The sequence below is a fragment of the Haplochromis burtoni genome, unplaced genomic scaffold (genome assembly GCF_018398535.1).
Source record: "Haplochromis burtoni strain Fernald_Lab_line unplaced genomic scaffold, NCSU_Asbu1 Contig_1033, whole genome shotgun sequence".
Lineage (NCBI taxonomy): Eukaryota > Metazoa > Chordata > Actinopteri > Cichliformes > Cichlidae > Haplochromis > Haplochromis burtoni.
Window position 1 is genome coordinate 17,289 of NW_024583394.1, and position 15,993 is coordinate 33,281.

At 37.3% G+C, this 15,993-nt stretch overlaps 2 protein-coding genes across 4 annotated transcripts in view; both read right to left on the minus strand.

Moving 5' to 3' along the window:
* Positions 1-5: 5 nt before the first annotated feature.
* LOC102304377 (ubiquitin carboxyl-terminal hydrolase 17-like protein B) lies at positions 6-9,587 on the minus strand. 3 transcript variants are annotated; one of them, XM_042216381.1, is made up of 11 exons: positions 9,123-9,587; positions 7,711-7,819; positions 7,489-7,604; positions 7,265-7,335; positions 7,040-7,180; positions 3,790-3,885; positions 3,533-3,664; positions 3,305-3,439; positions 3,141-3,178; positions 2,060-2,100; positions 6-1,968 (listed from the first exon to the last, which is right to left on the minus strand). In XM_042216381.1, the coding sequence occupies exons 2-11, from the start codon at positions 7,740-7,742 to the stop codon at positions 971-973; spliced, it is 1,800 nt and encodes a 599-aa protein (XP_042072315.1). In that variant the 5' UTR covers positions 7,743-7,819; positions 9,123-9,587; the 3' UTR covers positions 6-970. The 3 variants fall into 3 exon arrangements, with proteins under 3 accessions (XP_042072315.1, XP_005951819.1, XP_005951818.1); XM_005951757.3 differs by lacking the exon at positions 9,123-9,587 and adding an exon at positions 8,080-8,956 and having other exon boundaries at positions 7,711-7,816; XM_005951756.3 differs by lacking the exon at positions 9,123-9,587 and adding an exon at positions 8,080-8,956.
* Positions 9,588-12,197: 2,610 nt separating this feature from the next.
* Positions 12,198-15,993, minus strand: part of LOC102303343 (ubiquitin carboxyl-terminal hydrolase 17-like protein D) — a gene marked incomplete in the record, with an annotated part of 6,136 nt that continues 2,340 nt past the window's right edge. The window contains 7 exon segments of the mRNA XM_005951752.3: positions 12,198-13,406; positions 14,109-14,143; positions 14,296-14,330; positions 14,419-14,547; positions 14,627-14,755; positions 14,843-14,938; positions 15,031-15,156. Coding sequence (XP_005951814.2) covers positions 12,499-13,406; positions 14,109-14,143; positions 14,296-14,330; positions 14,419-14,547; positions 14,627-14,755; positions 14,843-14,938; positions 15,031-15,156 — 1,458 coding nt within the window.

Genomic DNA, 15,993 nt, shown 5'->3' on the forward strand with positions numbered 1-15,993 from the left:
TCCTCTCTGTTGTCCCATTTATTATATTTCAATTAGGAAGTAAAATTGTTTTAAGTAATGTGCATTGAATTCACGTTCATTTAACCATGTTAAGTTTATCCAGAATAATTTTTCTTCAGCTCAGCCATCGTCACCAAAATTATTTTTGTTAATTTGTAAATTTTAAGTTTAAATCTGATCTAAGCTAGGGGAATTTCTTATTGGGTCCAGAGGTAAAGTCATATACAATATATGGACAACATTTTAGCCACGATTGTAATCAAAACACACTGTAAAATGAGTATTTTTGTATTTATTAATTCAGAGCCAAAGTTAAGAAAATCAATATATAAATGACAAAGAAATGGCAACAGATGAGCTCAGAGGACTCTGCTGAAGAACACAACACATTGCAATGCTTAAAACGGAAATGCACAGCAGATTGAAAAGTAATTAAGTAATACTGCAATTAAAATCAGGCATTAAACATATAAACACACAAAGGTTTACATTTAAATATTTCCTTGTGAAATTTCTTGTCTGAAATCATTGACACTTTACATTCATTGGTATGTTTTGTTTTGTTTTTTTACACAAAGAAATGTGAAAATAAAATGGAATCTGTAATACACTAAAAGACTGCATAAAAATGAAACCATTAAGAACAAAAGACAAAAACACTCAGTGATAACAGAAATATACTTCTGTGTTAAGGTACATCCCAAGTTTCTTTGAACCTTTAAAAACCTTACGCCAAATAAAGCCTTTAGTCAATTCTAACTTAAGCATTTTTTATCTGTTAAAATGAATGAAAAAGAGACAAATACAACACTCAAGCTATATTTTTCAAAAAGAACAGTGGAAAAAATGAGCAGTATTATAACACTTTCTCTGCGATCTTCAATGTAATTTTGGTATCAATCATATTCATGAATGAAAATGTGTATTTTGTTGACATTTAAAGAGTTTACATTTTGTCCAAAGTGACCTCTTAATCTATTTCAAGATGTAAACTTCTTCTAATATTTCTTTGACTCTCTATCCATTTTGTCATGTCTTGTGTGGTTTCATCCATAGTTTTCTTTATGATGATCTTTGTCTGACTGTCGTCTTTACAAGCACTATCAATTTCTGTATGCTCTTCGTCAATTACTCTAACAATAGGACTTGAATTCATTGAACCACGTCCTCCTTCTGTAAGTCGCTGAGCTCCAATTCTTGCTTTTGGTTGAAAACACTCCAGTCTTATAATTTCAATATTTTCCTCACTACCTCCGTCCTGCTCCTCTGTTAGTCTTTCCTTTGTCATCTTATTCCCCTCACTTTGATTCAGTTTGGTATCACGTTCATTTTTCTGTTCTTTGCTCTGTATCTGCACACCACCAACACTTTGTGATGTACGGGTAACACTGATAATCTTCTCAGCTGTTTTCTGCCCTCTACCATCTAATCTCATGCTAACATGCTTCACAGCTTCACTGTTGTCAGGATTTTCAGTGGTGATTTCACTCATTTGAATATATTTATCAGCTTCTTTCGTTTCTTCGCTGTCATCCCTCACACTCCTCCTCTGAGTTTGCACACTAACATCTTTATATCCTGAATGTGTAACATCATGCTTACTGGCTTCACCCATCACATCTTCTTTTATTGGTTCATTAAGAAACCTGCTAATGCTCCTCTGCTCATTCATCTGATTATCTTTAGGTATGATTTGTATTCTGTCACTGCCTGTTTGCTTGTCCTGAGATCCATTTAAGAGGTCATATCTTGTTAACAGCTTTCCTTCTCCTGTCGTTACTTTATCAGCTTCAACACTTACAAATTTAGAGCTGTAATCTTTTCCAACATTTGGTCTACCTCCCCCATATTCTCCTGTATGCTTTCTAGAGTCGTCTGATACTTCACCACCCTCACAGTCTGTGTGATTTCTATGGCGTGTTGTCAGGGACAACTGTTCCATCTCCTTGACCTCTTCACCAACAGCATCTGCGGGATGAATTTGAAATTTGTTATAAAAGCATTTAATGCACACCAACAAAACATTAATGGAAAGCATTATAAAAAAATATGTCCTTACTTTTCTTCTTTCTGTAAAAAAGTAGATAAGCACTCTCAGATCTAATGGAGAAAAGAAATGGATTTATTTTTCAACTAAATCAAAATGTGTTGCTCATGTGTTCAATACAGTGGTTTGAAAAGTATGTTAAAGCTTTGTATATCTACAGACTGCGATCTTTGCCCTTTGAAAATTAGCTCCAGTTCAGTCAGATTAAATGGGGAGCAACTGTGAACAGCAATGCTTAAGTCTTGCCACAGACTGTCAATAATATTTAGGTCTGGACTTTGAGTGGGTAATTCTAAACCATGAACTTGCTTTGATCTAAACCAGTAAGGACTGAGGCCTCCTGGTGGGTTGCCAAGGTACTGCAGGTGGGCCTCAGCAATAACAGAAATTCAGTTAGAAATACTCATGTACTGATACATATTTATATAAATGTATTTATATAAAAAAAAACTGAATTTAAACCGGGAGTATGGTTGCTTTATTATATTATTATTCTAACCTAAATTTTCTGCTCTTGATTTGAAGTTTGTGTCTCTGGATGACACATTGACCTTAACAACTGGCATATAACTCGGTACAGCCTGTGTTGTTTATGTTATTCAATACAATTTTTAGGAAATACATAATTTTTTTTGTATTTTGATTAGACTGAAGATTTAAGACTGAGCGGGCCCGAGGGATGTTCTGTTTTTTTTAAGTGGGCCTCAGCACTCTTGACTTTGGGAATGGCTGATCTAAACCATTCCTTTGTAGCCCTCGGTGTATGTTTACAGTTGTTACCCTACTGGACAGTGAAGTCCAGTTTTTTTAAATGTGTTAGCTGTGCCTTAACTGTATTAGGATCACTGTGATTTGGGAAGCTGTGATAAATAAATTATTTCTAACTAAGTACTCTCTGAATATAAAATGGATCAAATAAAAAGTTTGCGTCACCAGAATGGTATGACATATGTGGTATAGTGCATTAAATTCAATGCCAGTGCATTCACCTGCATACGTGAGATATAATATATCTATAGTATGCACTTGTGCAAAATCAAGAAATATTTGCAAATAAACACTATGTGGATATAAGAAAAAGGCAAAATCTTACTTCTCAGTGTTGTCTACTTGGAACGGTTCATAATCAAGCTGTGATGGAAAAAGCAAAGAAACATATGATCGATCTCTTTCTCCTCCTCTGTAATACATAACTGTGCAACATGGCTGTTTTGTAATATGTTTCAGCAATAATGAAGAAAGGACTAACAGTCTTACCTCTGTGACCCTGGCATCATCGAAATTATACCATCTGTCTCCGTGTTCCTCCTCGATCTTGATTCTTGCACTGTAAAGTCCACTTCTCAGATCACCAACATGATCCACAACTGCATACAGTTCATATGTCTGACTCTGATCAGCAAAGAAAGAAATGACAGCCATGAAAATGAGCAAAGAAAATGAAAAGGATATTGTTTAAATATTAAAATATACTGTTATACATACGTCTGGTATCTGCAGGGTGTAGGGAACCTCCACAGCACAGCTGATTTTGACGTATGACATGTCATGATAGCTGAACTCAAAGCGCTTCAGAAGTAGAGGCAAAACATCTGGATGATGCTTCATTACATCTTTCTGAATGAAAAACATCAGAATATGTCATTATGTTTTTTTTCATTATAACATTATGAAGTAATAATTCTACAATAACAAAATCAGCTAATGTGCATAAATCAGAAACAACTTTTCTCTTTACTCACAGTAGTAGCATCAACTTTGTCATCACACTGGTCACAGTACATCTGATTTTCTCCATTTAATTCTGTCATTCTGAAAAAATCGTCAATGCCATCCACCTGGAAAATGCACACATTTCATTTTATTCCTTAATTCCCTCTGACATAAACCCGCTGACTAGTTTCATGGATGTACGGTATTCAGAAATGTTTTCTCAAGGAGGAATGTTTCTAACACGAGACAATTAATTAACTCTTGAGTCTAACTTCCTTTTGAAGGAGATCTGAGAGAAAGCAATAAACCCTCACTTTAATAACAAACTACACAATTCCAGTTGCTTTGTGTTACTTAGAAAGAGACAGGGTTGGACTTTAGCACCCCTGTTATCATTGTGGCCTACACTGTTCAGAGTTGTGCTACTACTCTCCCCACCCCCACCTTCCCATGCATGTGGATTTAGGGCGGGAGGTGTGTTCTTAGATTTATGACACGGTCTAAGGAGCTTGGAAAGAAAAGCGTCTGGACTTCTTTAAGTTGCTTGAAGACGTTTCACCTCTCATCAGAGAAGCTTCTTCAGTTCTAGGGTCAACAGATACAGAGACTAGTGCTACTGTAACTCAGACAAACTCACTGTGATGAACAACTGAATGTAAAATAGCAGCAATCCTAAAGAGAGCCTGATTGAAAATGCTGATTTAAAGATTTATAACACATTAGTTTGCATCTGACTGTGCTTGGCCTCGTAGTTTAGATCAGCGGTTCTCAAAGCGTGTGGCAGAGTTCTGACAGGTACAAGTTACCTGGCAGATAAGTTTTGCGGACCTCATGTTTAACATCTGCGGCTGTCGACTTACACACGCAGCTGCAGCTTTTCGGCTACAGCCTACACACATCAACAACAACAACAGGACCCAGTTCATTCTGTTTCAAGCCGGCGAGGCATGATTGGGGATGCCGCTCAGGTGTGTCCGCCTTCCCCGCAACCACGCCACAGACCACACCCCGCCAAAGCTCTGCAGTCAAAAACAGGCTCACTACAGCCAATAAGAGTGAATAGTATAAACTCTCAATAAATTCTATATTTTTCATCTGTGTTTACAGGTTTCTGGATTTCTTTTTCTTTATAAGACTAAGACTGAACTTTATTTTTGTTTGTCAATTTTCACATTCTGTTTAACTTGTTGCTTGTTTGAAGAAGTGGTGCAGAATAGTGAAGCGGTTTAGTGACAAAAGTTACAAATAGTTGTTTGAAATGAAAGTTATTTGTTTAAAACAAATTACTGAAGGATTCATTGTGAATTTATTAGAGTTTATTATCTAAATAAAGTTGCAGTTCAGCTTTTCTGTCATTGTTTTTATTAGATGGGGCGTGAAAACATTTCTTCAAAGTCTGAGAACCGCTGGTTTAGATCAAGGAACTGTGAAAGTAGTCCAGGCCCTTTGATCACATTATGGTTAATTTTTGGTGGGGATGTACCAAGTGTGGCAAGAAACAGGTTTGAATGTGATGATTAAAAACTGTTCATGTTTATACTGTCTTGATTTTAAATAGTTAAAGAATAGGTATTCTTTCTAAATATATGTATTTTATTTTATTTAGAACTTTATTTTTGGATATTCATCTTTAAGTGGGAGATATTTATTTTTCTTTTGTTTTCTAGAAAAATATTTTTCTTCGTTAGTTTTTCTTCGTTTTTCTAAAGTATGGCCAACTAATCTGCACTGTAATTATGACTATGAATAAGCCACTGCTGTGAAGTAAAGGGAATAAAAACTGGTGAAAAGCCACCGACACGCTCAGGGGCAAAAGTTAAACCAATTGAAAGTGTACAGTGGAGGGAATAATTACTGGGTGCCCTGCTGAATTGCTCACTTTCAAAGAAATGAACAGTCTCAAATGGAGAGAGACAGAATATAAACCAAAAATCCAGAAAACAACTTTTATTTGCACTGTATAGAGCGAAATAAGAACGTAGTCTGCAAACCAGCCAAAATTCTGGCTCCCACAGTTTGTAATCTGTGTGCCACACGGGTACACAGCCAATCAGTGAATTGCAGATACTCCTGGTCTCAGCGTGTTATATGTATAAAGCTCACCTTTTCACAGAATCTGTTTGTTTCATTCCAACATCTCCACCACCATGGGTGAGACCAAAGATCTGTCAAAGGGACAAGACTATATATCTGCATAAGGTTGGAATGTGCTACCACACCATCAGCAAGAAGCTTGGTGAGAAGGTGACAACTGTTGGTGTAGTTTTTCAGAAATGGAAGAAACATAAAATGACCATCGGTCGCCTTCAGTGTGGAGCGCTTGCCTCATATGGTGAAGATGATCATGTGCCCAAAAGTACACGGGAGGAGCTTGTTAATGATATCAAGGTAGTTGTGACCACAGTCAGCAAGAACACCATTGATAACACACTAATGGCATAATGGACTAAAGTCTTGCAGCACCCAAAAGCTCCCTCTGATTAAGAAGGAGCGAGTACAGGCCCATCTTTAGTTTGTCAGTGACCTCTAAATAATATAGAGAAGGTTTAGGATAAAGCGCTGTTGTCAAATCAAAACCAAAATCGAGCTCTACGGCATCAACTTGACCTGCCATGTTTGGAGGAAGAGGAATGCTGAGTATGGCCCAAAGAACACCATCTCTACAGTCCAGCACGAATGTGGAAACATTATGCTTTGGGCTGTTATTCTGCTAAGAGTACAGGATGACTCCACCGTATTGTACCTTCGTCCCTCAGCCAGAACACTGAAGATGGATCCTGGATGGTCTTCCAGTATGACAATGACTCAAAAATACAATCAAGGAAACAAAAAGAGGAGCTAATGAAGAAGAACATTAAAGTCATGGAGTGGCTTAGCCAGACCTCAGTCCTGAAAATCTGTGTAGGGAGCTGAAGCCTCAAAGTGCTAAGTGGCAGCCAAAAAACAAAAAACAAAACAAACAAAAAAAAAACAAAAAAAAAACAGGATTATGAGAGTTTCTGTAAAGAAGAGTGGGCCAAAAATCCTCCTGAGACATGTGCAAGCCTGGTGACCAGCTGCAAGACCCTAAAACTTTTATGTCACATGTTTTTATGAATTTTTGGTTGACATGTTGTCTCTCCATGAAACTACCACTAAAAGTAGAGACTGTTCATTTCTTTTTAATTAAGAAAACTTTCAAATTCAGCAGGGGATGAAATTTCCCCTACGGTATATGTAGGGGAAAACAAAATGAAAACAGAAACATGCTCAGAGGTTTGAGGCTTGTCAGATCCTTACCACTCTGTATCCTTCACTTCCTTTTGTGTCAGTGCAGGAATCCACCAGTGCAAGAGGAAGATGCCAGAACGGTATATCTATGTCAGTCTCTGTCAGGCATTTACAACAGGTGGTCTTCTTTGCCAACATGCCATGGAAGATCTGAAAAACAAATGAACACAAACCTGTTAACATCTATTTTTTTTTTCCATCCTGCTTATAGTTACCCTTTGATGAAGACTGTACCTGTGAGGCCTGAGGACTGGTCAGTGTTAAAATCTTCTCAAAGTACTCTGCAGCATCATGCTGTTCAGACACTGAGTGCAGAGATGTTCAACAAAACAAGTCAATTATAAAAATGTTTCTTTAACTATGAACTTTAATTATGGATTATGAATGCAACACTTCAGATGCACAGGTGATTTATAGAATTCAAATGTTTTGTTGTCCTGTGTGTTAACATACTGTACCATTGTCAATGCCCAGCGTCTTTATTATTGCATCCGTCTTTGCAGTATGATTCTGTAAGTCTTCAAACAGTGCTTTAAGATGTTGGTCAAAAAACTGAGAATTTTCATTGGTGTGCCTAAACAAAGACACTGCTGGTCACGAGTGATACAAAACTCAGTTTTAAACTGCTAATCTAGTTGACATGAATACATTATGGTGCATAACAACGGACAACAACAAACCTCATCACAGCTTCTCTGAAGTCTTTGGTCATAAACAGCACCTGCAGCACACTGTTCAGATAGCATGTTGCTCCTTCTTTTGCCAAGCCATGGTACTTTACATCCGCTGCTGCGGAGAGATTGTTATGAAATGCATGCAAGTAGCAGAACTGCTTTCATACCATAAGCATGGATTATAAAACAGCACAGACCGCGAATAGTTGCACTCGTTCATGTTTTGCACAATTTACTGTTTTGTAGATTGAATTTTACGAGAAAAGCGTCATCTTTGTTGATCAGTCCACATTCTAGTGAATAGACTGCTTAGTACATTTTTAAGACCCAGTTTGCTGCAAAACAGGTTGAGGGAACTAAACGCACTGCACCTACCTGCAGGGTTAAAGGTTCCATCGAAAAACTGTCGACCCGTAAAATTCATTTTCAGTCCCTTTAGAACCTCAGTCCCGTTTTACACCGCCAGCAGCCGCAAAGACACGGCTGGTTAACAGCAAAACAATCGCAAGTGTTCTGAAAATACCTTTTCTTCAAATGCACTAATGCATGTGAGCATGCAGTACGATTGTAACTTCGAGACACTCCCTGGGATTCTTCACGGACAAGAGGATTAAGCTGTTTTCACGTCCAGTTAAGTCGAAACTGTGGAAACAGTTTCTGTTTGACTTGTTCGTGCTGTATTCAGGGTGCACCGGAAAAAACAATATTTCTATTAAAATAAGCGTCACATGACCGAACACTGTTATCCTCTCCAAAAGGCAGTGGGCACTGCACCCTTAAATGCGATAGTTAAAAATATGAACCCGTAGTTATTTAATCAGAAATAAGAAACCTGTTAATATGGTACATGTGTCCCGATTCTCAAAGGAAGGCGGGATAACTGAACTGAGCAAACAATACATTCCTTTGGAATACGTCAGTCATCTATTTTTAATTCAGAAAGTGAAGCAATCACTGTTGGCACAGGGTGTTAGTTATTAGAGATGTAGAGCAGGTAAAGCAATGACGTTATGTACTTGTTGTTCGGGTTACTACACAGTACACCAGTAAAAACAAATACTTTTATGCAGTTTTCTTTTATGTCCATTTCTGGGAAACACTGCTGCTGTATGCTGAAATGTATATAGTGATATATAGTGTATAGTATATATAGTGATATATACTGGGGGACACTACTTTTTATATTTTAAGGTATCTTTTCTCTCATAGCCTGCTTCAACACTAATATTCCTACAGAATGTGTTTTATCCTCATCAGCACTCATCTGTTGTTGCATGTGTGTTTGTCAGTGAGTGCTGTGGAAACTGAGACACTCATTCTGTGTTAAATGAAGAGACTAGAGTTGACGTTCAGCCGGCTTTGTTGACTTAGAAACCAAAAACACGGCCAAAATGATGAGCTCATGAGATTATAATTACCAGGAAATTCCACTGAACATGCAACGTTCTGTCAAAACAGCCACATTGATTCAGGCTGTGAGGGTGTTTACTTGATAAGATTCCCGATGAGATCATTCATGATTTCTGCTTTGCAGGCAGCACATGCCTTTCCTCTGTTTAATAACAATCTTTAAGAAAGTTTCATCAGCTGCATTGTCGTTCCACCACAATATCTGTCAGAAAGCAGAAAACGTACACTTATTTAATGCATTTAATGTTAATTTGTCTTATTTCTTTCCTGAAGACCTCCATATATACTTACAGACAAGGATGCATTGAAGAGCACAGTTTTATTTTATACAACAATAAAAGCTGATTATTTTCAAACATGAGCATATTATTGGATTATTGTCACTTTTTATAAACAGTCTATATACAAAGCAACTTGCAAACAGTGGCTGAAGTGCAAGCAGCAGTGGCAGCTGAAGCCATCGGTGGAGATGATCTCAGTCAAGGCTTCAGTCCTCCAGGAACCTTCATCACCATGTGGATCACAGACATGTGCTGGATTCCATATTCAGACAACTTTGTCTCAGATCCATCCAACATCTTATCTGTGAATATCAGCCGCAGAGCTTCCTCTCCTGCGCGCACGCACACACACACACACACACACACACACACACACACAGAGTAAATACTATTTTAATACATGCATTTTAATAGGCACATCCACAGAGATGTATTAGATTACTAGCCCACATTTAGAACAGAATCAGAAAGGGTTTTATTGCCAGATGTTGTGAAGGTTTACAACATTATGAAATTGCTTCGGTACTTAGTGCAAAACATACTATAAAACAAACACTTAAATAAACATAAAAATTAAAAGTGCTAAGCAAATAGATATATACATAAATGCAGGTGATGATCAGCGCAAAAATGGAGCAGATGCAGAGAACACAGTAGAGAGTCATGTGTTTGTGTTGGGAACAGTCTTATGGTTATTGTTCATGAGTCCAACAGCAGAGGGGAAGAAACTGTTCTTATGGCGAGAGGTTCTACATTCAGACGGACCGGAGCCTCCTGCCTGAGGGGAGCAGGTCAAACAGACTGTGTCCAGGGTGAGAAGGGTCAGTAGTGATCCGAGCTCCACGCCCCAGTGTCCTGGAGGTATACAGCTCCTGCAGAGACCTACTCTGCAGGTCTATTAAGTAATGTACTTAAAGTTGGACTTGCTTGTTACTAGACTGAGTTTCCACATTATGTGCTTTATCTCCAAAGGTTGATCCAGTTCATCTGGATGTAGTGTTTTCAGTGGAACAATGGGCCAGCCCATTGTTCCTTCACTGAGCTGGTTTCAGTCATTATGCAAATGCACTGTTTATAAGACTGGGAAACCTGCAGTCAGCTGAGACTGAAGAAGTCACTTGGATGAGTGACAAAACATTTCTCCCACTGAAAACACTACGTTCAGATTAACAGAATCAACCTTTGGAGATTTACTTACCTGGATGATTGAGCATGCATCAAGACATATGTGCTTTATCCTTCTACTTCATCTCATTTATTCCCTTTACAATATTTTAAAGAAAAGTACCTAAAACTGCTGCTTGAATAGACCTAGCAGAGCCGGAGCAATATACTAATACAGTAATGTTAAAGAAAAAAGCTTGTCGTTGTGCATAATGCAGTCTACTTTCACTTTTGTTTCTTCAGTTTACTAAAAGAAAAACATTTTAAATGCTACTGTGAGTGCCTTCATCAGCCACGGGCTACGTGGTGTCACATGATGTAAGTAATGGAAGTCTTAATGTCTCAGTGCATTTACCTGCGGTCTCCGGAAGCCTCTGACTTATTTTTTCCTTCAGCTGTTTCACTGTCATGTTCTGAAACTGCTCGTCAGTGTTGCACAGGTCAATCATCATCTTCTCTCCCCGTAGTCCATGAACCACAACCTGGTAGATCTTTCCCATTATGTGCTGGTTTCTGTGCCCCTGGTTTTGCTCTCGCAGTGCCTGTTGATGAAACTAATAATGACACTTTAGTTTCTTCTTTGGGTTCATCAGAGGGCTCACGAAACTTTCACTTTCATTTAGATAATTGTTTTTGTCGCTACTCATGAGACGTCTTATCTTTTACAATCAGCACCTCTTTAAAAAAAACTGTCAAATATATATTGATGTTTCCTCAAAAGTGTAAATTAAAATATTTTAAAAAAAAGTTTTTAATATTTAACAGTGTTTGCTATAAAAAGGTTAATCACTGAGTTTATTCTTAGAGTTTATGGTCATCATTATAGTTCCTGTGCAGCACTCAGCATGTAACAGCCTAAATTACCAAGTGTGTGAATGTGATTCTTTATTAGACGTTTCCCTGACTGGAAATCTAAACTGATATCTCAGTTTATGATGAGAGCAGGGCGTGTTTATTTACCTGCTGTTCCTCTTTAACACGCATCTCATTAAAAATCACTGCAAATATTATTTACCAGTTGCATTATAAAACAACATGTACCATGTTCAACATCTTAAATGACTGTGGGGAAAAGTATGGTGGCCCTGAGAGGTCAAACTTACTAAACCCAAAGGAAACGACAGCTAATAGAAAATGCTGCAAAAAGCAGACAAACCACAGCAGAGGTAGAAAAAACAGAATGGACACAAAGCTGGAAAAAACATGTCAAAAAATGCCAAAAAGCACATGTGAATCATGTTGTTAGCGCACAAGTTATCTTGGACACAAGTGAATCTTTCACTTTTTCAGCACAGTCCATCATATGTTTGAGTTTCTGTCACTCCTTCAGTTGTTGTGATGCATCTGACCTCTCAGGGCGACATTACAAAGATGTTTGTTTGAGATCTTCTGCAAGTAAATTTTTCTAACACAAATGCACAAAATGTCATTAAAGCAACGGTCCCAAACCCTTTTTTTTTGCACCACAGACCCGTCGGGCAATATTTTCACGGACCGGCCTCTGAGCTGTCGCGGATAAATACAACAAAATAAAACCATTACTGGTACCAAAAGAAATATTCATAACACACGGGAAAAGACCCAAGGAAACTGACTTAATGATAAAACATTAAAAAATAACGATAAAACCCCTGAAAACCATAAATTTCACACCTGAGCCTCAACTCTCGTGGCCTGGTACCAAAAGACTCACGGACTGGTACCGGTCTGTGGCCCGGGCGTTGGGGACCGCTGCATTAAAGAATTTACTGAACGTTTTAAATACATACACAGTTTGTTAGTGATTTATTTGGATTTACAGAGAACATGTGTAGAGGCCCAAAATGGGAAAACTATGATTACCTATGTGCAGATAAATAGTAAATAAGAAAGACATTGACATGTAACAAGGTAAACAAATGCATTCCTGATCACAGTTTACTGATCACAATTAACAACATCACCTCCAAGGCGCTTTTATTAGATTTTTTTTCTCTGTCACGCTTGCAGTTTGTTGTTGCTTGTGTTTGGTCTTGAGTTTGCTGTCTGTAGTAACAATGTGCTGTTCTTTCATATTGTTGCTGTTTAAGGTATTTACATTTCTGCCCTCATTTACTGAGTTTTTATAATTAGAGGCTTCGTTGATTGTACGGTGACTCTTGGAGTAGTTTGTTGGGTTCATGACTGAAGAACAGTAAAAACTACAAATCCTTTTATCAGCAGCAGAGACAGAACCGTTCCCTCCCCGTCTAACAGGCCTGCTGTTTTCTCGTGTTGATGCTTCTTTTAGTTCCTCCTTCTTCTTTTCCTCAGCTTTAGTCTCTCCAGGTTTCTCTCTATTTCTTCCTGGGCTACTCCTTGGTTTACTTGTTTTTGTTCCAGTCTCAGTATCAATGTCGTCCCTAACTTCCCAGAAAGTGTCCCGTGCTTTCTGACGTTTCTTTTGGGAATTACTGTTTTGCTGAGTCTCGTAAATTTTCCGTGTTCTCAAATGTTCTGTTTTGCTGATATGAGGATACATGTGTGCCTTTGTATTTGAATCAAGCCACTGCACAACTGCTTTAATTCTTATTCTACTGTCAGTTGTTTTGTTTATCCGTGCTGCTCTTTGGTTTGGCTGTTTATCCGGTTCTCCATTAAAGTTCATCAGTTTTCCCAAAATTCCATCATCATGACAGCTTTTTGGCAAATCACCATTGTAGCCCTTTAAAATGTCCTTCCCTTTGTCATTATATCTCTCTGGTTGATAATGAGGAAAAGCAGTGTCCCCTCTGTGTGTCTCATGACTCCTTCCTTCAGCCTTGACGTCTGAATGTGCACACTGAGTGTCGTGATCACTTCCATCAGTCTTTGGAGCTTCTTTGCTAACTTTAAACATAAAAATGGAAGATTAGTAAAACACAGAATGATCAATGACTAATCTGTCTTTGGAGAAGAGATTATTGCTCCCATGGCATTTATTATGAATGTCATAATTTTTGCATCAGTTTGATATGTGTGTGGCAAAACAACTGGCACTCCGTAAAAAAAAAAAAAAGCTGTATTAAGTGACATTTGGCTTTTAGGAAATTAATATTTTAGGCAAACGGTCCAATCAATTGTGCAAAAAACAGTTAAATCAGTTTGTGTTACTGATTAATTTTCTGATTTGTACATTAGTGTTCTTCAAAACAGTGAAAGAACTTAAAACTGAAACAAAAACAACCAGTTCTTCTTTAAAGCATGCAGTTTTGGCTCCTCCTACAGGTCAAAAATAATTCTTCAGATACTCTTAATATTATTTTTATCTACAAGCTTTTGGGAAACACTTCTTAAGTATGCTAGTAAGACAACTTTTACATTTTTACACTCTTTGCACTACATCTAAGTCTAGTGAAATAATGTCACCTTCAATTTCAATCAAATTTAATGTTATTTATTTGTCTCCAAATCACAACAACAGTTGACTCGATGCACTTTATATCATAAGGTAAAGATTACAGTTTTCTTTTCTCGGTGGGTTAACCATTTTAAATAAATTATAATTATGAATTTTAAAAAATTATAAGAGGTGATCTTAAGCAAACTTACCTTTCCTGTACAGGAGGATGTAAGCTGTAGAAGACCTGTTATGAGGAATTATGAGAAAGACGCCATCAAACATCGTCAAAAGTCAACCAGCTGAATAATGTGAACTCCAGCTGCTTCATGTCAGACATTACATGGTTCCAGCTCAGGAAATATTCCTCATGTGGCATTAAACAAAATCAGTGTTTACCTCAGTGGGTTTTCTTTAGCAAAAAATAGTTTGACCTGAAAAATGAAAAATAATAATAAATTAATGACTTAATGTTGTTAAACACTTAACTGTCTGAGGACTTGTCAAATTATGCTCCCTTACACTTTCAACACGTCCATCATTGAAGCAGTACCACTGCCCATTTTCATATGATTTGATTTCTGCGGTGTAGTGTCCTCCTGTGAGACTGCCAAAGTGGTTAACCACGGCGTAGAGCTCATAAGTACATTTCTGGAGAGAAGGAAATAAAACAAAGTCATTAAATTTAAAAGATAAAAGTTAAAACTTGTTGCTGTTCTCTCTTAAATACCTCCATGTGTAAAGTTTGAGGCACATCAGCTTTGCAGTGAAGCTTGACGTAGCACCTCAGCTTGTAGTCAAAGGTAAATCTCTTTAGCAGGAGGGTCAGAACATCTGGATGTTGAGTTATCTCCCATTTCTCGGACACAACATAAAAACAACTACATGAACAAGAGGCATTCATCTTTTGTGATAAAAACTTTAAGAGATCAGATTCATCACTCACAATGTTTGCATTTTGCTTTTCATCACAGCGGCTGCAGTATATCTGGTCATCACCAGATACTTGTTGTAACTCAAAGAAAGCTTCGAGTCCTTGCTCCTGCAAACCATGAAGATTTTATGTAAAACAGATTGCTCTCTTAACATTTTGAAAATATATACCCTTGCTTTTAATGAAAGAAAATTCAGTACCACATTGTAGGTTTTATATCTTGAATCTTCCACCATTAGTGGCAGAATCCAAAAGAAGCTCCTGGAATCGTTCTTCATGTCGCACTTACAGCATGTTGTCCTGTGATTCAGCTCTCCTTTAAAGATCTGGACACAAAAAAAAGGACAATTGTTGCTGTGCACTCGTGTAATCAGAGACACTGTTAGATCTATACTGCACTGACAAAAGCATTTTGTTATAATAAAGTACAATAATTTGTGAGGCCTACTGCTACATCTACTCCTATTTTCTGTTAGCAGCAAATAAATAACTCATTTGGCTTATTAATCAAAAAAGTAATTTCTGCTAATTTTTTCTGCTTTTTTGTAAAATGTGAAATGTGAAAGTTTATGGATTAAATATTAGAATTAAAACTATCATTTTGATTAAAGACATTGTGCATGCTGTTAAAGTCATTATCACATGGTGGCGCTCTAAATAATTTGTTAAGCATTGTATAAATGAACTTTTAACCTGTCAACACTCACTGGAACATAAAAAACAGTCTGTATAGAATCACCAACATTTATATTTTTAAAAAGATTTCTTTTTAAACTTTTTCCTCCTTGGAAGTTAAACTTCTACCACCATCTGCACTGCTTCGTAAATCTGCATGCAGAATTCAAAATACTTTGACTATGTTTGCCTCTCTTATATCGTCTCGGGTAAATCTAAGTATTTTAATCTTTACACTTTAACTCAACTAATGCAAATATTTGAAAAAGTATATGTACTTTTTCAAATATGTACATATATATTGATTTTTACTCAACTACCCAGACATGTGTTTATGGTTTAAGAACCTACATAAAAAAATCTGATTCTTTATTTTCCAAAAGACGCTTTTAACACTGATTAGCAGACAGCTACAGCTGGTGCCTGCTGTGCTGTACCTTGTACACGTGTACCTAGATATTTTCAAATTTCAGCACTGATTAATGAAC

Coding starts and splice junctions, on each gene's coding strand:
- LOC102304377 (XM_005951756.3), bottom strand. CDS start 8,128: ATGAATTTTACGGGTCGACAGTTTTTCGATGGAACCTTTAACCCTGCA. Junction 3,886..7,039: donor GAAGTGAAGGATACAGAGTG/GTAAGGATCTGA, acceptor TGCATTTTCCAG/GTGGATGGCATTGACGATTT. Junction 3,179..3,304: donor ATGATGCCAGGGTCACAGAG/GTAAGACTGTTA, acceptor TTTCCATCACAG/CTTGATTATGAACCGTTCCA.